Source organism: Macrotis lagotis, chromosome 1, assembly GCF_037893015.1.
Source record: "Macrotis lagotis isolate mMagLag1 chromosome 1, bilby.v1.9.chrom.fasta, whole genome shotgun sequence".
Lineage (NCBI taxonomy): Eukaryota > Metazoa > Chordata > Mammalia > Peramelemorphia > Peramelidae > Macrotis > Macrotis lagotis.
This window is the reverse complement of record NC_133658.1, coordinates 526,807,964-526,830,342: the sequence shown is the minus strand read 5'-3', so window position 1 is coordinate 526,830,342 and position 22,379 is coordinate 526,807,964. Positions and strand designations below refer to the sequence as shown.

Below are 22,379 nucleotides of genomic sequence, written 5' to 3'. Positions count from 1 at the left end.
AACCTGGACTTCTAGATTCTCTTTTACAAGCATTACCAATAAGGAGCCATCCAGTTAGTGGCTGAAGATTGGTAGTGAGGGAAGAGTTTCCAATTTTGAATAGTCTATTGGATCTAGTTCTGAAATCACATCTAATCCTTCCATCTCTCTTTCTCAAATATCTGGAATATTATTACATCCAAATCAATAAATCTTTCTGTTCTTTAACTAAAACATGTTCTTTCATGATGATTCTTTTTTAAAAATTTATTTTATCATTAATTTATGAAATCAAACAAGCATTTCTTATACAGTATAAAAAAGATTGCATATGAAACAGCAAATCTATTATAAGCAACTTGTATTCCTCCTTTTAAATATATAATAAAAAGTATCATGTAAATTTCTTTTTCTTTCTTGTCTTCCTTATCTCCCCCCCGCATCACCCTAGAAATGGCTACACAGAATATGTGTGTGTGTGTGTGTGTATGTATGTGTGTACATACATTTACCTAGCTGTGTGGCCTTGGGCAAGCTACTTAACTCCATTGCCTAGCAAAAAAAAAAATGTATCATTTGGATACTGGAATTCTAGAGTCCATGAACGTCATCAAAATAATTTGTAAAATTTCAGTTAGAACTCACCAAAATTATATCTGAATATTTTTCCCCCACACGTCCTAAAATCTATCCATAAACTGATATATGCTTGTCCTATACTTAAGAAACACTTTCAATGTCATAAATACAGAAAGTTCCATTTTTAATAGAATAATTTGAAAAATCCATGCATCTCTCTATGTTTTTGTAAATATAAGTGTACACAGCATATTCTACACAGTATTTTTACCTACTGCTGTGGGTGTATTTATAAATCTGTGAAACAAAGGAAGGTAATTAGTACTCAGTTTTTTTCTTTGATCAGAGAATAAAAAAAATTTAGTACCAGACGAAATTCATGTTTTTAAAATCAAGATGTCTTCAAATGAGCTTATGAAACCAATGATAAAGAAGATCCTGAAAAACTTAAGGTTCTGTAGGAAGTATTTTTTGCATCTGAACAAAAGGCATGGTAAGATTTTGAGAATCAATTAAGAAATGACCAATTTCCCATTGGGTAATTGACATCATTGATGAGAATTTTAATACTTCATGTTTGCCTATAAAGGCAAGGTCTCTGCATGGAACTCCTTAATACTGAAGTACTGCATAGTACTGAAAATTCTTTATTGATTTTAAGTTTCTTAAGTAAACTCTTTTAAATTAAAGAAGAAACAAGTAATAGTTGGTTCTTCATTCATTTTTTTTAGAGGTTTTTTTTTTAGGCTTCATTCACTTTTGACCAAAGACAATTTAACAGGATACAACTTGGATAAACATTAGTGTGCAAGTTATGTATACCATGCCAACCATTCAATCTTTTGTGTGTGTGTGTGTGTGTGTGTGTGTGTGTGTGTGTGTGTGTAAGAGAAAAGTCTCTAGCACACTGATGACAACATTGCTGGAGGAGGCATCCATGCTGATTATAGAGGTTATCAGGGGAGTTTAGATAAAACAAATACAAGTCATTCAGTCTGTGAAGAATGACAAGCTATACTTTGTCAGTTTCAGTCAAAATGATAATGCCTAAAGAAGTAGGATGGCTGCCAAGCTTGCATTTGTCATTTTTCCTGTAACTTTATTTAGTCTTTATTTAGTCACTTTTCAGTTGTGTCCCATTCTTCATGAACTCATTTGGAATTTTCTTGGCAAAGACACAGTTTGCCATTTCTTTCTCCAGCTAATTTTACAGATGAGTAATTGTGGCCAACAGTTAAGTGACTTGCACAGGGTCACTCACTAATAGGTAACTGAGGTCAGATTGGAACTCATGAAAGGGAATCTTCCAGGCTCTAAGGCTTGGCACATTATCCACCGTGCTGGTATGATTATTCCATCTTACAAAAAAGTTACAACATTTTGAAAATGTCAGAGAAGCTTAGAAACTGAAATTATTGGAAAGGGTGACAGGTGCAATAAAGAATAGTTCCTTCATCACAACTATCACATTTTGTAAGAATGGAAAGGCTTTGAGGTAGAGACAAAAGACATTGATAAAAAAATAAAAAATATGCAACATAACAACATAATATAATAGTCACTGGGAACTAGTTTGACATTTATTAATGAAGTTTCTCCTATAGTAGGGGAGAAACAAAGTTTAAATAAGGCACACTTCTTTTTCTCAAGAAGCTAACAGTTTAGAAGGCATGATATATGTAAAGAGAGGTAGTGTTATAGTATATTGGAAAGAACCTTGGATTTGAAAGCTGAATACCACATGAATTGTGGTACTGTTACCTATGACCTTGAGAAAGTTGCTCAGACCTCTCTGGAATCCAGCTTCCTCGTATGTCAAATAAAGGGGTTGGACTAGATAATCATTTATATGTGTTTCCTTTCCAGTTTTAAATATTGTGGGATAAGTGTAATAAAAATTAACAATATAAATTTTTTTGATTAAAGAGAAAATATTTTGTAGGGTAATAGAAGCATCTATAAAAGACTGATAATTTGTGAATTGCCATATATAAACTCAGTAGATAATTAACAAAATCTGGGCTGTCTGTCAAACCAGATTTGATTGGTTTATAGACCAATCATTAGGTTAGGAAGCAATCCTTAACAAAGAAAACCTCTTTGTTAAATGCATTGCTAAATAGACAGGAGTTCTATTAAAGAAGATGTCTTTCAATAGAACTCACCCTTATCTACATTATGAAGGTGTTAATAATAACAGTGATTGGCTAGGAAAGTACTGTTAGATAATATTATGGATAGTTATAGAACTATATACATATATCTATATAGCTAATGTTCAATATTATTAGCTAGAGGAATTGTCTAGTTGACTGTGCTTAAAATAAATTAAAACATAAAAAGCCCCCAAATTGTAAACATGTTTAATTATTAGATCAATCAAGAAAGATGCATACAGTTGTAAAACTAAAGGAATATTCAAATCTCAAGGGTGTTTTAGTTTACAATGATTTTTAGAAAGGTTAAACAGGAGTATTTGCCCATTACTGAATATCAGTGATGATATAAACTCATACAAGAATAAGATTAATCTGGGATCAAAGACAACTTAGTGATAACTGGCTAAGAGTTGTGAAGAAAGTGCTTTGTAAAGTGCAGTAGATATGTGAGCTATTATTTAAGTGACAATGAGATACTAACTTTGTATCCCTATTTTAAAACGAACATCCCCAAAACTCTTATTTATGGAAGAGAAACTATAAGCATAATGAAAGACAATGAGAGACCTATGGAACCAAAATCAGCCAGCAAATAAATTAAGACCTTGGGCAAAGGTAACTTCTAAGGAAAACTTACAGTTTTTTTGTTATATGAAATTCTTCAAGTATTAAAATTATGACAAGGATTAAAAGATTTTTATGATTTTGTCTTAAGGACAACTGTAGTTATCTTACCTATACAGCCCACGCAAACATTTGTTCTATCACCAAATGTGGCCAACAAAGTGAACAGGATAAAAATGTGTGAATTTTGTTATTTTCAGAAGGAACAGCAAAGGTTACAAATTGAATACCTAAAGACTGGACAATTTTTTCACATGCCTGATACAAAAACTTTTTTTTCTATCTGGACCATTATCAAGAAGGGTTAAGTAAACCATAATGGTGGTATGCTGCCACTAAATGTCTAGACCTCTGGCTCTGACATCTGTTTTGAGTTAGCGAAACAGCTATCTGAAGCAACAACTACATCAAATGTGAATTTCTTATATGTTAACACAGCAATGGGAATGAAGACAGAATATACTCTTTGATTCAAAATTAGGAAAAAAATTCTTCTAGAATGTAATCAGAAATTTGGTGGAAATTGCTACTTTGGAGATTTAATTAAATCACAGACTTTTATTTAGGGCAGGAAAATTGAGAACTTCTGTGCAAACACTCAAGAACTATTGTTATTTTTATACAGGTGTTAAACCAATGGGCCCAGTTAATTTTAAGTTCCTGAACTCTTCTATATCCTTTTGAAATATGAGTGCTTCAAAAAGTAAACCCTATGGAGAATTTAGCTATTCGTCACTAGGCATTGCTAAAAAAAATGAAGTCAGAGTTCAAATAAAAATGCACAAATTTTAGTTCATTGGAAATAATGGAGTACCACCAGAACCACATTGTCTCACTATTATAGGTAAACTGCAGCAGATCTTTTTGCAACCCTGATTTTTATGGAAGGTACTTTAGAAGCTGCATTATTTCTTTCAGACCACTTGATTATGGCTGAGTAAAAAGGAACTGACTTAACTGAATTGCTGCACTTATCCCATGTTTGAGAACTCAAAAGAGGTACTTTGGTAAAGATGGAATTGGAATAACCTGAATGAAAACAGTTCCCCAAATTTGATTTTCTTGATTCTACTAACAACCACAAAAAACCTAGGGCTTAATTATTCAGTAATGTATAGGGGGTTAACTGCCAAGAAGCAATTTAAGTAGTTTGGGTTCTAGTCTCACCTGAGAGGTTCATCCTTAAACTGTTATTCTTTTTTTTTTTAATGGATTCTAAACAAGGAAAAGGCATTTTAGTTTAGGAAAAAGAAAATTCCTTAAGCTGCATTGGTCACTGAGAATTCACGAACATGTGAATGACTGGATTTAGGATTCTGGAGATTGTAAATTTGCTGTAATTTATTCAGAGTTAGAACTAAAACTTAGCCATGAAAGAAATTATCAAAGTCAATAATGCAGTCATCAGATAAAAGTAGATACAGTGAACATATAATATAAAGAGTGCAAGACTGGAAGTCAGAAGACTTGAGTTCAAATATTGATCCTTACACTTAATCCTGGAAGGTAGAAGTTATTTTTATTACCATTTTACAGATGAGGAACTTGAGGCCGAAAGAGGTTAAGTAACATACCCAGAGTAATATATCTAGTAAATGTGGGAGATTGGATTGGAGTTCAGGTCTGTCTCCAGGTCTGGTACTCTATCTACTGTGGAACCTAATATATTCACAGTAAAATGTATCTAATTTGTTTTTCTTTTTTTAGGAGAGAGGAGAATCATTGGGAAATGAAAGTGTTATTAAAAACCCACAAAAATATCAATAAAGTGTTTTAGAAAAGTATTAGTTATGTCGAGTCCTAAACTTCTAGCAAAAAAAATAACAGAAAGGTATTTGACAAGTTATAAGATTGATAAAGCAGAGTGACAAATTTATGATACAATATACACTAACTGAATTCTGGTCTTTTCTCTATAGAAGAACAGACATGTAAATGTGGTCCATTGTTTTAATCTATGAAAAAACATTTATAGTCAATTGAAACCTTGATTCTTTAGTTTTCTATCAGCTTAAAAATAGAGTGTCTTAGACTTGACAGAGAAGAAAATTCTTAGATAAGGATGCTTCATGAAAAATCCCTTTTTTTTTGGCTACCAGCAAACTCATCTGTCACCTAGTATTGTGTCTAAATACAGATCTCTGAAGAGAATAGATGTTTAAGGTAGTCAAGCTAAAAAGGAAATGATACTCCCCCTACCCAAAAAAACAAACAAAAACCCCAAAATAAAGAATAGAGTTTTACCAATTAAAATGAATGCATTCAGTGGTCCCTCAGTAGTGAATAGCTAGCTGGTACAGATGCTTAAAATTAGCTTACAGTCACTGTTCCTTAGCAACACTCTATGAGTACATGATGGTATTCAGAGTGCTGCTCAATGCTCACTCAAACTTCAAAAAGCCAGGAAATGGTCATTGTTCACTGATGCTGAACAAAAAGATAGGAAAAACATAATGCTAAAAACAGTCTCCTTATTGCCCTTGTGGAGTAGGGAAAGCACAGATTTTCTCACTCCCCCTACCCTCTCTTTATTCTAGCTACTACATAATCACAGATCAACATTTTATCCTATTTTTTCTTTCTGCATATCTAAAATTTCCTCATCCTTTGGATGATCTACACCATCTTTTGGGTTTTTTTTTTTTTAATTGTCATGGGAGGTAAGGGGCTACTGACTTTGTTTGACATTAAGTCAAACATCCTGGAATAATAAAAAAATCCTCCCCTGAGCCTATAAGTCTGTCTTAAGCTACTGTTGTCAGGTTCTACAAATTGGACTTGTCTCTGCACCAGATACTAACCAAACACATACTTTGCCAAAACAGGCCCAAGCTAGGTCATTAAATGCTAGAAAGAAAAGTAAAGTCTAAGTTTTAAATAACATACTTCTTTTTTTCTGTGAATATTTTTTACCAAAAGGGGGTGAAAAATATGAATCATAAATTAGTAAAGGAAGATTTAGTTACATTTAGATTTGACAAAAAAACTGGCTAGTATAGAGTTCCTATCTTTCTAATCTCATTATAACAGTCATTACAAGACATTGCTAGATGCTATTAACTATCTATTGAATATATGAAGATAGCACATAAAGAACTACAAATTCAGATTTAAAAATAAAATTATCTCAATCTACACTAGACTATGAGAGCAGCATTTGGTGGTTACATGAATATTAAAATCCCCACATCAATCTGACATAGAAATATGTATTTGCATTCAATCAAATAACTGATATGCTGCCAAGTACTGGGGCTTACCTCTTGTACTTGGAAAGGAGTTATTAAGCTGTTCCATTACTTCTTCTAACCCTGTGCTTGTATCCTGAGGAGGAGGACTGAGTAGGTCATCCTCACCTTAAAAAAAAATAGCCAAGAGTAATTAGGCTATAATAGAGAAAATGCCTCAAACACATAAACATGATTCTTTTTAGAGTTAGACAAGGTTGCATTTTTTAAAAGGTATTATATATAAAATTTTACCTTCTCACAATAATGGATATGATTCTCTAGACTCACTTTACTACATATATGTAGTCATCCACTTTAGACTTTAGTAATGTTTTTGGAAAATTAGTGAACCTGTTCAACATGTCAAGTGAATGAGAATTGAAACATATTTGTTAACTTCTACTCCATTAAAAATGAGATTTAAATATATGCACTTTAAGATGAAAAGAAATGTTAGCTATTGTGCAATCACAGATTTGAAACCAAAAAGGAGTTTAGCCAATTTGGGGGCAAACAACTTACAGGGAGCACACTGAAAAGAGATTGCTTTCACAATTAGGGAGGTTTAAAAATACCTGTCCAAACCATTTCCTAATAACAGCTAGAATATTTTATGCCTTTTTTAAAAACATGAATCTGTGACATTTTGTTGTTATTTCACTGTGGAAAGAGGGGAACAGATATGGTACAGTCTCTTTCATTCTCTCCTTTGATATTTAACAACAAAAAGAAGCAAAGTCTAAATCCTTTCAGAGCCTGAACTCCGAAGTCAAAGGTATATTGAAATTTTATATTGCTACAGTGTCAACCTGGCAGGTCCTATGGTCTCCAGGAGTTAAATATACTGGCAGGCTATCTCTCCATTATTTTTGATTGGTTGATAATGACAGTACTGTGACTATAAAGAGATAGTGAAGGAAGGTGTGTCTGGGAGAACCTATCTGTTTAAGTGAAAAACTGAACATTTAAATGCAAAGAGGCGTGAGCTGGATAGGTCTTGTGGATTTAGAAGATCACTGTTTGATATGTAGGTACATGGATGTGTGGATGAGATGCTATCTTCAGGATAAAAAAAGAGCACTCAGTACTATGAAGTATATTGGATTGGAATATGGGAAAGGTCAGAGTTTTTCAAAAGATAATAAAATTCAAGATCTAAGTTTAATGAAAACTGACCTACTTCTAGGCCCCTTAAAATTCATTATTTTCCCATAGTCACATTTTTTGGAAAGGAAAAAATAACTCTAAATTCCAAGTAATGTAATTGAACTTCCATTTAAATGAAGATCTTAATTCTGTCATTCAAAAGCAACAGGTACTCTTTCAGACATTCTGAGTCTCCCATGTAAGTCATACAAGACAAGATGCTCATCATGCATGCATGCATGTGTTTGAGTATGCTGACCTCTCAGATATTTATGATTATCATTTTTATGCCCATATTTATTGCTGGTCTTGGCCTTTAAGGTCCAGGGCAAGAAGAACTCATGAAACTATCTTAATTTAACATAAGGAATTATTACTAGAATGAAGAGTTTTGCAGAAAGGAAATAAATGTTACCATCAAAAATGCTGTTTCCAATAGTACTGATTCTCATTAGGTATGTAACTCTAAGCAAGTGACTTAATTTCTCTGAGGCTGTTAACATCATCTGGAAATGGGAATAATAATTTTCAAACTACCTATAGCTCAGGGAATATTGCAGATAAAATGTTTTATAAATCTTAAAGCTCTGTGGATATCTGCTTTTTGGAAGTACCTGGCTTAAACATTTCAGCTGAAAATCTATGAAATATCAAATACATTTCTTTTTTTTAAGGGAAAACTGTATTTATTTTTTTTATTAACACAATCACTTCCCAATAAAGAGCTCTTCACCAGAGTGCCTTTCATTTAATAAAAGTTCAGGAAAAGCAAAACTATTTAATATCTCAATTACAGCTACCAGGACATGTAACTTTTCATTCTAGTAATTTGCTGTCAAATTAATTGCTAGTGTCAAAAAGCACTGAGAGATTAAAGAATACACTTCACATGAAAAACTTGGTTTTATAATTTGTGCTTTCATACCAACATTTCTTATTTAAAAGTTGCCTGTGTATTTTTTAAAGGTCAAACATTAAGGGTGATGGGGGGAGCAGATGTAAAATAGGTGTTAGATTTAAACTGAATTAAACTTATCTGGCAAGGAATAAATAAAAGAGATAAAAAGCTGCTAAATTGATTGGAGCGCCTGAAAGCTCTGTTGGTTATCAGTTTTCTCTACTCCATTACTGATGCAAATTTTTGCAGTAATGGGCAACATGTGGATTCCTTTAATGGAGGCAAGTTCCTGTTAGTGATAATGTGCCTTGTAGAGTAAATCAGAACCAATGGAGACACTCATCAGCATCACTATTAATGTTTCTGACAGTTTAATTACATCAAGTTACAGCTTCAGGAATGCTTGCTTGTATGCAAGATAGATTCAGATGCAGTTAAAGTGATGTGATCCCCTGAATAATCACATGATTGGATTATGAAGCATAATCTCCCTGGGGTCAAATAATTTCATATTTAGAGACTTTTTTGAATATTTTCAAATGTTAAAATTCTACAGCTAAAACAGAAAGACCTCCCCAATAATAAAGTCCCAAAGGACAATGATGTAATCCAAAATAACTTTGGTTACTGATTGATAAGTTCAGCATCTTTGCCAACCTCATTTGTGAAAATATTCAATACTCTATCTCTAACTCTGCTAAAATACCACAGATAAAATAAGAGAACCCAAACTAGAAATCAAAGCAACCTCAATTTGTCAAAGAAAGAACACATTAAGAAGTAAGAAATTAAAGTTAAAACCTACAAGATAAAAATATCTTTGAGTATTTAATGTAACAACTTCATTCTCTATTTCAATTTTATCTTTCAACTCAGTTCTGACAACTCCATTTTGTCCTATTTTGCCATGGAAATTTCTCACAAACTCCTAAAAATGGATTTTAAGCTTAAGTATTTGTACATGAATGAATGTTACAAAACTCACCAATTTATCAGATTTTTCCTTCTTTATATTTTATAATTAGTAGGAAATTGACATTTATTTCCACAACAATAAAGAGCTGAGCGGTAACTTGAAAGTAGTTTCAAAAATTTGGAATTTTATAAATTTCAAAATAATGATAAAATAGTTACAACACAACTCTCCCTTCACTCACTTAAACAGAATATTAATAATTTTTTATTCCATTTTCTTCCTAAGATATCTGAAATGGCATGTCTTAGAATTCTACATACTAGAAATGTGTTGCATTAATTTTGTAGAGATGATCCAAAGCTGCTTCCCTTTACTCACTGGTTCTAAAGTAGAGATAAGAAGAGAGCTAGTGAATGAGGATGGCAGGAAAGCAGGGAATTTTGAAAGGTAAAATTGATGATCAACAGAACATCCTTTCTCAATAAAAAAAAGGATATTATATATGTCATAGCCATGGAACGTTTGCTGCTTTGAACTGCAGTAAATGGCCACCCCATGTTAATAGCTGACTATAAGGCAAAGTGCTACAACCCAATCAGGGTTTAACTCTCCCTTCTTCCCCCTTCTCTCTCATGAAGCAATAAGGCAGTGAGACTTTGATTAAAATACTTTCTCTGATATATCAGCTCTATGACCAAGGGCAATAATGTAGCTCAATGTCAATTTTATTTGTAAAACGGATAGTAAGGCCTTACATGGGGGCTGCGAGCTTCAAATGAAATGATGGATGGAAAATGCTTTCCAATCTTCAAAGCAATATTATATAAACATTGGCTATTATTGTTTTTCTCTAAATTTAAAATAATAGAGAGACCACTGTTTGAGTTTAGATATTTCCATAATTGAATATCTTCCAAATATCTTACCAGGGCTTATAAAGTACAAATTAAAGTTCTATCCTTCTTATACTACAATGGACATTTATATATTTTAGTGCATCAAAATAATCTCTGTATTTGTAGACAAAGGACTTGGAGCTATTCTAATCCTGGTTCTGCCACTTATTATCTTTATCTCATTAATTTGTCCTTTCTGGTCCTCAATTACTCCATCAATAAAATCAAGGGGATGAATTCAGTGAATTTCATGTTTCAGTTTTAAATCTAGGCAATTTCCCAAATGCAAATTTTCATTATAATGATGTCATAAGGACTTATTTTTCATTAAATGTGATGAAACCATCCTCAAGACTTATTAGGTCCAGAGAATCGTTGATTTAGGTTCTTGGTGACCACATAGTTAATGACTTCAGGCCTAACATATCCTTCATTCCTAGCATAGGCCTATCACTAATGTGAAACCTGGGAAGCTACATATATTTTATTGCTTTAAGTCTGGGATCAGAGAATCACAAAAATTAATTTCTATTCATTTCACAAAGGCCAGTTCTCTAAAACTTTATTTCTGTAAGGTTAAAATTACAGTGTACTTCTGAAAAAAATAGTTGGGAGATAAAAATGTCATTCTAGACAATATATATAATACATTCAGTGGACTGAAAAACTGAAAATGCTAAAGGCAAAACATTTCCAATAATCATCATTAGTTTTTTTTTAATTTCTTAAACATTCCTGGGAATTCATAGGTTAACTATGTACATTCTCCTTGTCTATTTCTTGCTCCCTCTGACCCACATCATGATGAACTGTACAGGATAAGGCATTTTTTAAGTGCTGGGGATATGAATAGAAAACTTCAATAATCTTCATTCTTAAGGGGCTCAAAGTCTTACTGGGGGAAGAGAAAAGAAAATTCAGGTGCAAAGTAGATGGTAAAGTCCAAAGCTCCTAGGGTTCATAATAGACCAGGTGACAGAATTTCAGGGATGCAGATGAAAGTTACAGGATCACAAAATCAGGTGGGTGATGACCTTTAATATCATTTAAATGACTAGATAAAGTCATCAACAAGATAGTCCTTGAGGTCTCTTCCAACTTAAATCCATGGTTATGCGACTAGAAATTTAGAGGATTAGATAGGAAGAATGGAGGAAGTGATATGCCATGAAGGTAGCAGCAAACATTTGGTTACCCTTAAAGCAAGTGAAATCTTTACTATAAATCTGTTGGGCACACATTCAGCACTTAATTATTGCCATATGCTTCCTTATACAGCTGCCATAAAAGAGATATGAAATAATAAAACCATATTGACCAACTGTCTCAAAATCTCAATAATAACGCTTCTCATCTGGTGTGACTTCTATCCTAAGTCCTTCTCCCTACCTCACTGAAGAAAACCAGGTTTAAACAACATTTTACTACTACAGTATTTGAACTTCTGTTAAACAGAAGGATAGCATAAGGTTTAAAGCCCTATTAAAGTGGATAAGAATAGGCCCTGGACCTGTAAATTCTCTCAAATGAGGAAGTTTCCTCTTCCATTGAAAACCATAATTTTCTTAGAGAGCTGCCTAGAATCACACAACCAGGATATGTAAGACATGGGTCTTAATCTCAAGTCTACTTGGTTCCATAGCCACCTCTCCAGCTATGCTGGCACACCTTCATTATATGGAAATCTTATTAAAAATCTCCATATGATTCTACTAAAAATATTCTTCTCATCAATTTTTTTAAAATGAAGACTTCCACAATGAAATGGTTAAAAGATGTTTCTAAATTATGAAATGTGAGTTTGAATTTTAGCTACTAATTTGATACAGTATGATAAATAATGTTTGAAGTAAGAGAAAAAAGAAAATGGGATTGCCAATAGGGAAAATCTTTTTAGGTAAATCTCCTCAAAGATAAAATGGCTCCAGGCCATGCTGAAGGGAAAGTATCATGCCGGCTTTATTCACCTTCACCCAAAATAATCACTGATTACATTTAATTTAAATTAAAAAAAAGTAGTTTTTGTTGGGCTCTGTAGCTCTACAAGAAACAAAAAGCTTCATTGCTATTCATTGCCTGAACTGTTTTAAGCAAATTATTTTCTGGGGAAAAAAAAGCAGTCTATATAAGTAAATAATTAAATCTGTCATGGAATGATTAAGCCCAATCTTCCTTTGGATCACTGATTTAAATCACATATTATGTTCTCTCCTTGATCTGCTATTACCTTATCATTGACTTCACCAGAAAACATTCTTTAGTTTCAATTACTTTTTTTATTTCCAGCAGAATTTTTGGGGAAGCATTTTACACATAGATACACCATATGAATTCTTCAATCTATTACAGTGCTTATTCATGCTGCTCAATACCAGGTGACTATTTCTTAAATAGCAGGGAAAGGAACTGAAACTGATAACTGAACTATCCTGATGCACTACTGAACATGATCTTCAAATGGTTTTAAAGCCTCTTGAGCATGTGGTCTATACTCACATATACATGCTCTGCTGAAGTCCAGGCAATAATTGAAGAATAGTAGATATTTCATTAGATTACATAGTATTATGGCTATCATTTCCTTATACTTGGGAAATATATTTAGGGATGCTGGACTGCATTAAGGGTACAGAACAGCAAATCCCAGCATTGCAAAAATCATTCCCTGATGCAAGTTAAGACATTATTTTATTTGCTTATTTGTGTCCTTCCTTGTATAAGGTACAAAGTCATTTGGAATAACTTGGATTATATACTTGGAAAAAGAACTAACATCCAGTTTTTCCTGCAAGTAAACTTATCATCTGAATGTTAGGATGAGGTGACATCTCTAGAACAGAACACCTAAAATAACTGAGGACAGGTCTAATCCAGGGTAGGCTAATGATTCAGACTTATTAAAATACAATAAAATACTTATGGATCACAAAATGGGTGGGGGTGTGGGAGAGAGAATTCTTTATAAGAAATAATACAAACTATACAATTCCCAAGGTTAAAAAAAGACAGTAAATCTTTCACCTTTGCATTCACTACAAGAATCAACAATACAAGACCAGAAAGGCATTCCCACAGAGATGGCTTGAACACCAATTTCCCTTAGATTGGGTCTTTTACATTTCTGGTAGCAAAGAAGCTGGCAGCTAGGTGATGCTATGGATAGAGCACCTGGCTTGCGGTTAAAAAGAAGTGAATTCAAATCTGATATAAGACACTTACTAGCTGTTTGACCTTAGGTAAGTCACTTAAACCTATTTGTTTTAGTTTCTCTTTTATAAAATGAACCAGAGAAGGAAATGACAAACCATTTCAGCATCTTTGTCAAGAAAACCCCAAATGGGTTCAAGAAGAGTCTGATACAACAGAAATAAATGTCTTACAAAAACAAAGAAGCCAAACTAATGTAATGCTATCCCTCAGGAACAGATTCCCTTTTCTCTTAAGAGGAAACCAACCCAGGCAACATAAAAACAGGAGCTAACACAACCATCAGACATGGAGTCAGAAGCCCAGTTTTTTGATTCCCAACTCTCTCGTTCATGTTGGTTATACTAAATAATACTTTTACTATCTGTACAGATTTGTAAAGTTCAACTTGTATATTACTGTCCATGGGGCACTGAAGTATAGTTGAATTTTTGCCTCTAAGGTCTTAAAAGTTATGTTACTTTGGGCAGGTCACTTAAACCTTTTTTGCTTTAGTTCCTTCCTCATGCATAAAAGTGGGGATAATAGTGCCTGTATTCCTTGCCACACAGTTGGAAGCCTCACAAACAATTACTTTATTCTTTGGAAAAATGCAATTTCTTTCAGTGATTTGTAGACCTTAAAGAGCTCTACAAATTTCTGTTATGATGATGATGATGAAGAAATGACTTGGTAATCTATGAAGCTCTATATAAATCTTATCTTCATTTTGCTTTGGTCTTCATTCTAAACTCTGCCACTCACCTCTTGGCTATCCAAGGGGAAAATCTAGAATGCACTGGTACTTTAGACTTCTAATCTATCCAACCAGTGTACTCTTTCCCTAAACTGCCATCAGGTTTTAATAATTCATGTTTCTGAGCACCAAGCACCCTTAATATTCTTGTAAAATATGCTATGTAATAAAAACTTTATTTCAAATGTAAAATTTTTATTTGCAGAATAAGACAGATATATATTCCATAAGTATCTTGAAGGCATAGACTTTTCAGAAGGGGTTGACATTTTTGACTGTACAGGAGTTTTTGTTAATGTTCTTTTTGGGTCCTGACCTGTAACTTCATTAGTGTGGGAAATTCACCTCCATGGATATATCTTTATGTCTTGAACCTGATAGGATCAGAGTTACTCAGTCTTTAGTTACACAGTATCTAGGAGAGGAAGAGGGGGGTGATGAGGACTGACAAATCATTTAATCTCTAAAGTTCTCCAGTTAATGAAAACTATATTTTATGGCAGGTGTGAAAGGAGTTTCATCACGAGGGTCCTAGCTAATAAAACTGTAATCTCAGTCAAAAAAAAAAACCTAAAAACAAAAAACCCTCCACCACGTTAGGTATATATTGCCACATATGTCTGATATGGAAGCTTATCCAAGGTCAAACACAGATTAGATACAAAGCAGAGAGCCAGAAATAGCCTAGATGTCTCTACTAAATGAATGAGATCTCATTTCCTAAATAAGTGAGTAATATGGTAAAGAGGAAAAGAGGACAGGTATTCATGCAAGCCAAAAAAGACAACTTCTTCTACTGTCTACATAACTCATGAATCCTGTGACTTGTAGCAAGACACCTAATCATTATGGGCCTCAGATCCTTCATTATGTGAAATGTGAATGGGGAGGGGGTTGATCTGTAAGATTATGTATGGTCTTTTCAAGTCAAATTGTCCTGTGGAAAAAATCCCTTGTTAGACCACTAAAATTAGAAAACTCAATATGTTACTATTTCTAATGAAGACAGATTTCAAAGGATATTATAACTCTCCCACCCCCTGCTCCCCACCCCCCAAGACCAATGCTAGTACTTACCCATGGTTTCTGAAGTCTGACTGCCAACAACTCGAAGCAGCATTGGTTGACTGCTATCTGACCTCTGTAAAGAGGTGGAAGGAGAGGATACCGTTGTGCCATTCACCTTGGCCTCGGCCTGGGGCTGAAGCATCAAAGGGGAAAGAAACTTAGCTCATAAGCAATGAACATGCATATACATACAAGATTTTCTGTTTTGACAGGGAAAGTAAACTAGATCTTGAAAAGAAACTATTTCTAAAAAAGTAACTAGAAAAAATTAATCTCAAGATTTAAATTATCCCAGGTGTAAAAGACTTCACAGCCCTTCTGTTATAAGGATTTTTCTATTAGCAAAATGCAGGAAAATTGCTCATGAAATACATGCACTGAGATATCCCAGAAGCCTTACAGACTCAATAAGGGACTAGGAAAGTGCTCATAGTAAAAAGGAAAATATATCAACAATGGTATTGCCCATTCTGTCAGTTGATAAGATATGGAAGCTTTATCTGTATAAGGTTATTTTTGGGTTTAAAAGTACTTAAAATTAAAGTACTTAGATATAGGTACTTATATACCTATATACTATAAATAAACTTTAGAAAGCATATAGTACTCTAGATATATACTTTAAAAGATCAGGGATTATGTACAACTAGATGTCCTTTTGAGTGTTTTCTGAGGATTTTTTTTTTGGTTTTTTTGCAAGGCAAACAGGGTTAAGTGGCTTGCCCAAGGCCACACAGCTAGGTAATTATTAAGTATTTGAGACCAGATTTGAACCCAGATATTCCTGACTCCAGGGCCAGTGCTTTATCCACTATGCCACCTAGCCATCCCTTTCTGAGAATTTTTTACAAATTCCTTTTTTTGTTAAGAAACTAAAATGATAGAGAAGACAAGAGAACACACAAAGAGGAACAAAACAGGAATAAATAATACCACACGCAGATACAAAAAACCTTTTTTCTGTATATTTTAACTAGACTATAATACTGAAATGGTTAAGAAATGCATGGAAAGTTTTTATTTTAATACTTTTAACTCCACACTCACAAAACCTTTGATCTCAATGGAGTTTGGTGTCAGATTAGATTCTTGTAAGTGAACTCACTGAGTAAACAGTGTGTCTTCTGTCACATTTTTTTTTTCTGCAAGAAATCATCCTAGAAATTTAACAAACACTACTACCTACTCCACTTTGGATGATCCCCATGCTACTATACCTTACTATTTTTCTCTCTCTTCTCAAGCCTCATGGACTGACTCAAGTCCCATACTCCCTCCACAAAATCTTTCTTGACAAATATAAGTAATAATGAGCCTGCTCAACTCCCTTTTGTACCCATTTCCTTTACCAGATTCACTTGGCTCATAAATTATTTCACGTGTGTGTGTGTGTGTGTGTGTGTGTGTGTGTGTGTGTTGGCTCATAAATTATTTCGTGTGTGTGTCTGTGTGTGTGTGTGTGTGTGTGTGTGTGTGTGTGTGTGTGTGTGTAGTTCTTCACCTATGATTTTAAGCTCTTTGTGGAAATGGTGTATGTCTTAACACTACTTGGGTAATCCATAGAGGTAGGTACATAATAAGTTCTCAAAAAAATTTTTCCCTGGTTGGCTTAGCTTATAAACAAGTCAAATTTTTAATTAATTTTTTAGCTCTGGTAATGGGGAAAAAAGGCCCCATAAAAATTCTAAGTATTAGATTTGGATCTCACTTGTTCCAGTAGCTGTCTTAGTCTATGCAGCTGTGACTCCAGCTGCTTATTATGATCCTCCAGGATCTGCATCCTGGCTTCCAGGCGGCCTTTGTGCTGGCGCAGTAGCTTGGCTTCTGCAATGAGCTCAGCATCCCGGGGACTCTGAGGAGAGATGGGCATCATCTCAGGAGGGGATGGCAGTGGGGATAGGCCTTTGTGTTCGTGCTGCTGCTTTAGTCGATCATATTCTGCTTGTAGATTCCTGTTGCCAAAGAAATAAGTCACAAACCTTTAGCATCTTCAGCAAATGTTACAGGAATAGAGAAATCATTTTGAAAAGTATCTATTATGACAACAAGAAAAAAGAAAAAGATCCATCCACGACAATGAAATTATCAATGCTAAAGGACTGGGGTAGAAGACAAATTTTAGCCTACCACTGTCTGATAAGATACGGATCTAAATTTCCTCATATTAAAATGTTTTGGTAAATACATACACACAAATATTATTTCCCACACATATTTAAAGTTCCTTCCTTCCAGATTACTTAGTAATCTACTTTAGTAGATTTGAATTAAATGAACCATGTTCACAAATATCTACCTCCTTCCAAAACAACAAAATTGACTTGTGTGAACCTTCCAGCTTATTCTAATTTGTATATCATCTTTTTTTCTACAATCCTTGAGATAGTATCAAAGATTTTAAGCCAACAATAATTCAAGAAATACATACCTTGACCAGTAATCTCGATGAAAACACCCTTCATGAATTTAATTATCATTTTAAAGTATATTAAAGTGTTTCTTAAGAAATATTCTACATTTGTTTCATAAAGGTCTTGTAGAACAATGTGTTTGTGGGAGAATGGCTAGAGATTTAATATATATTACTTATATAATGGCTGATGTCTATTATTGCAAAAACTATTAAATTTTTAAGAGAAAGGGAAAGAGATTATTTTATCAAATTATCAAAAAAAATTGAAATTGGGGCAAAGTTTTGATACTAGCTGTGCATTTAGTAAGTATTTTACTTATGTGTTTTGAGAAGTATCTTTAAAAATTATATTATTAGCCTTAATTTTGTTGACATCTTATCTGGAATAGTTTCATTATCATCCATAAGTGATCTGCTGGGATGGAAACTTTTTTTTTTGCAAGGCAAACAGGGTTAAGTGGCTTGCCCAAGGCCACACAGCTAGGTAATTATTAAGTGTCTGAGACCAGATTTGAACCCAGGTACTCCTGACTCCAGGGCCAGTGCTTTATCCACTACGCCACCTAGCCACCCCGGGATGGAAACTTCTTAGGGACATCATTACATCTCCTTCAGTACTTAGCATAATGCACTGCACAAAGAAAGTGTTTAAGTTCATTTTTGAAGGTTTATAGTGAGTAACTACATTTATTATTTAAATACCAAAATACATTCTGATTAGGGAACCTCTATGGTTTGATGTCTTCCTAAGTTAAGGAAATATAGGGTAAAATTTCATTTGGTTGTTAAATTATTATGCTATTACTGAAATAGTAGTATTTTATTTCACTTTCTTTTGCTATTATTTGCCTACATCTAGTCCCTGGTGATTCTCTGTTGAAATGTATTCATGATTTTTTCTTAATCAGGCAAATATATGTTAGTAATCAGAAGAGAAATCCATAGAGAATCTATTTATATTCTTGATTATCTTATAAATTATATTTCTATCATAGATCCCTAAAGGATACTAATTCAAATTCACTTTTCATGTCTTCTGTCACCACATTTTCTTTCTGCAAGTAGTCATCTTGGAAAAAAAAGCATTTCTTATTCATTATTAGTTTATTACTTTCTATATAGCTAAGAAAAACTCCTCTTATTCTACAATTATATAGATATATCTGTTTACTCTTGTGTTATCAAGTATGAGTGTAGCCAACCAGATAAAGAACACATTTTTTTAAAATCCCCAAATAATTAATGGATATAAGAAATGAAATGAACTATTAAATGGTTGAAAAGAAGCAAAGTCTTCTTACTTAACCCTCACCTCATTCAATTAAGTAAACAACTTGGTCATTTTCCTTTTGGGTTTAAAAAGAAAGCTTGAGAAGGAGTATTAGAGACTCCATCTAGAATTTTATTACTTAAAAAATGATGCATTTGGATCAACTCTGGGTGGTTTATGGCTGCCAGTTTACCTGAAGGTGGCTGAATTTATTTTTAAACTAGAATTCCCTTGTCACTACTGATAACCCAATACTGTACACTTCACTGAAAAATAGGCATGAAATATAATTTCCATTATTGGCTTAAAGAAGAAATATTTAACATATATAATGTACATATATACACACAGAAATCATTTAACCATATATGCCTCACCTTGGCACTAAAAGGCCTCTGTATTTTTGTTCAAAACATCTATCACCTTATATTGTTTTCCACATATTATACGTTCTAGCCACATTTACGTATCATCTGTTTGCCTCTTCTGTATACTTTCTTGCAGGTATCCACCATATTGCTTTCTAATCCTTCTGGTCTTCTCTCTCCACCCCTTCCCATTTTTGCCTGCTGGCATCAATCTCACCATCTGAGACAAGGCTCAGGTCCCACTGCCTCCAATTGTTGAAGCCTTTTCTAATTTCCCGTTAGAAACTATCTTTCTTCTCAGACTCCTCACAGCATTTTCTTTGTAAACATCTCCTCTCTTAAGCACTAAACATTAGAATTTTTGATACCGATATGAGTACAAGTCTTATTGTCTTATTTCCCTTTATTAGACTGTGAAGACATTTATTTATAATAGCTTCCATAATGCTTTGTACAGAGTATGTGCTTAATAAATACTGCTAAATATAATCTACTCATTAAGACAGGGAAAATATACCAAATAATTTAAGACCTAGAAAATATATAGATTGTAACATCAACCACAAAATCAAAAAACAAAAAATCTAAACTTCCAGAACTATAAAAATGTTCTTAAAATAAGTAGGACAAAGCAAATGCTTTGGTATTGGTGAATTTAATTAATTAATTAATTAGAAAGGGTGAATTAAAGTCTATATTCTTTTGACTGTAGACAAAAATATGAAATATCACAACTCAAAACTTTGCCTCTACATCCATTCCCCATTCTTACTAATCAAAACCTATTTTTCATACAGGTAGAAGTGTTTTACAATTTGGTGTGAATTTAAGTCAATGTTTATTTCTTTGAGGTATATTTTGCATTTTAAGCTTCAAATTGAAACAGAATAAAATGCTTTGATTCTTGTTAAGGAAATTGTTTTTATAAGGCAATGGGGTTAAGTGACTCGCCCAAGTAGGAGAGTTATTTTACTGACTTGGAGAACTTTTATAATGTCTATGAAACTATAACCATCAGGTCCTTCATACAGAGGGTTAATTGCTTTTAGGAATTGATGTCTTACTCCATGTCAAGGGAAGGTAATAAGTTTATTCTAATAGAAAATAAAGACATCTCTGATCCAAAAGCACTTATTGAAGTTGTGAAAGATTAAATTTTGGTTTTTAAAGTTTTTAAATCATTTATTTATTTATGAAAGTTAATTATTGTTATTTTTAATAAAAGAAAGATTTTATTTATTTTATATTTTACAATTTTCCCCCTAATCTTGCTCCCCCCCCACAGAAGGCAATTTGTTAGTCTGTACATTGTTTCCATGGTATACATTGATCTAAGTTGAATGTGATAAGAGAGAAATCATATCCTTAATGAAGAAAAATAATGTATAAGAGATAGCAAAATTACCTAGTAAGATAACTTTTTTAATATTAAAGGCAATATAGTCTTTGTTCAAACTCCACAATTCGTTCTCTGGATACAGATGGTATTCTCCATTGCAGATACCCAATGTTTGCTTGTTTTTACAAGGCAATGGAGTTAAGTGACATGCCCAAAGTCACATGGCTAGGTAAGTATTATGTGTCTAAGGCCACATTTGAACTCAGGTCCTTCTGACTCCAGGGCCAGTGGCCTATACACTGCGCCACCTAGCTGCCTCAAAAGTTTATTTATTACTAAAGTTGTCATTTACTGCCTTATATTCTTCAATTCATTGACACTTGCCTCCTTTCTGCTCTTTAAACAAACAAAAAAAAAACAACTCTATCCCTTGATTCTAAGCATTTTCTCTGGTTATCTCCCATGCCTGAAATGTTCTCCTTCCTCCTCTTTGCCCCTGGCTTAACACAACAAAATTAGCTTATAAACAAATCAGTAAATTATTAAATGTGTTGACTTTGAGTATTGCTTTTGAAAGGTTTGGATTTCCCTCTCTTTTTATTAGCTACTCCATATAACATGTAAGGATAATCCAGTTTTTCCCATGATCTTTTACTTAGTTGCAGATTGGTTAGTTACCACAATTAATTTCCTGGACAATTCTATCACACTAAAACAAGACTAGATCAGGAATTCTTAATCCTTTTTTGTTTCATGGACTTCTTTTACAGTCTGGTGAAACCTATGGACCACCTCAGAATAATATTTTTAAATACATAAAAGAAAATTGTCAGGATTACAAAGAAAGTCAATAATAATGAATGCTATTAAAAATATAAAAAAGTTCAGAAGCCCTAGATTTCAAAACTCCTTCCACTAGAATGAATATAAATTTTCTCATAAAAGTTGGACCCTTAGAAAGGGTGCATAATTAATTTATTGTTTTTTACTATAACGTAATAGTTGAACAAATCATAATGATTAGTCCATGTAGTTTTGCCCATAACACAATTTCTTTCTCTCTAGTTTTCCTTTAGAGTCTTGAATACTACCCAATTCTTTCTTTTTTATGAAATAATAATTTCTTAAATATTGTCAGTTAATTATTAAGTACGTTCTTTGGGTCATGTTCTATTTTAAATTCTAGGGAAACAAAAGAAAGTGAAAGGCAGGCCTTGCCCTCAAAGAGAGACAATCTAAAGAGGGAGATAATAAATAAATATGCACAAACAAGAGATACATAGGATAAACAGGATATAATCAAGAAGGAAGTTTCTAGAATTGAGAGGGGTTGGAAAATACTTCCTGTAGAGGGAATTTCAGTTGGAACTTGCAGGAAGCCAGGGGCAAGATTTCAGGCATGGGAGATTAACAGAGAAAATGCCCAGAAACAAGAGAATGTTTTGTTTAAGGGAACAGAAAAGAGGCAAGTATCAATGGACTTATGAGTATATGGCAGAGGGTAAGAAGATTGGAAGGGAAGAAAGATGGTGTTGGCACCAGGTTAAGTAG

At 33.4% G+C, this 22,379-nt stretch overlaps 1 protein-coding gene across 10 annotated transcripts in view; it reads right to left on the bottom strand.

Moving 5' to 3' along the window:
• The window catches only part of DMD (dystrophin), a 2,282,785-nt gene that overhangs the window by 7,968 nt on the left and 2,252,438 nt on the right, over positions 1-22,379 (bottom strand). For 8 of the 10 annotated variants that reach the window (XM_074220296.1, XM_074220284.1, XM_074220285.1 and 5 more), the window contains 3 exons: positions 17,147-17,390; positions 15,448-15,571; positions 6,602-6,697 (listed from right to left, as the gene is read on the bottom strand). In XM_074220296.1, the coding sequence (XP_074076397.1) occupies positions 6,602-6,697; positions 15,448-15,571; positions 17,147-17,390 (464 nt within the window). The remainder of the gene's footprint in view (positions 1-6,601; positions 6,698-15,447; positions 15,572-17,146; positions 17,391-22,379) is intronic. The other 2 variants (XM_074220281.1, XM_074220283.1) reach the window with 1 other exon arrangement.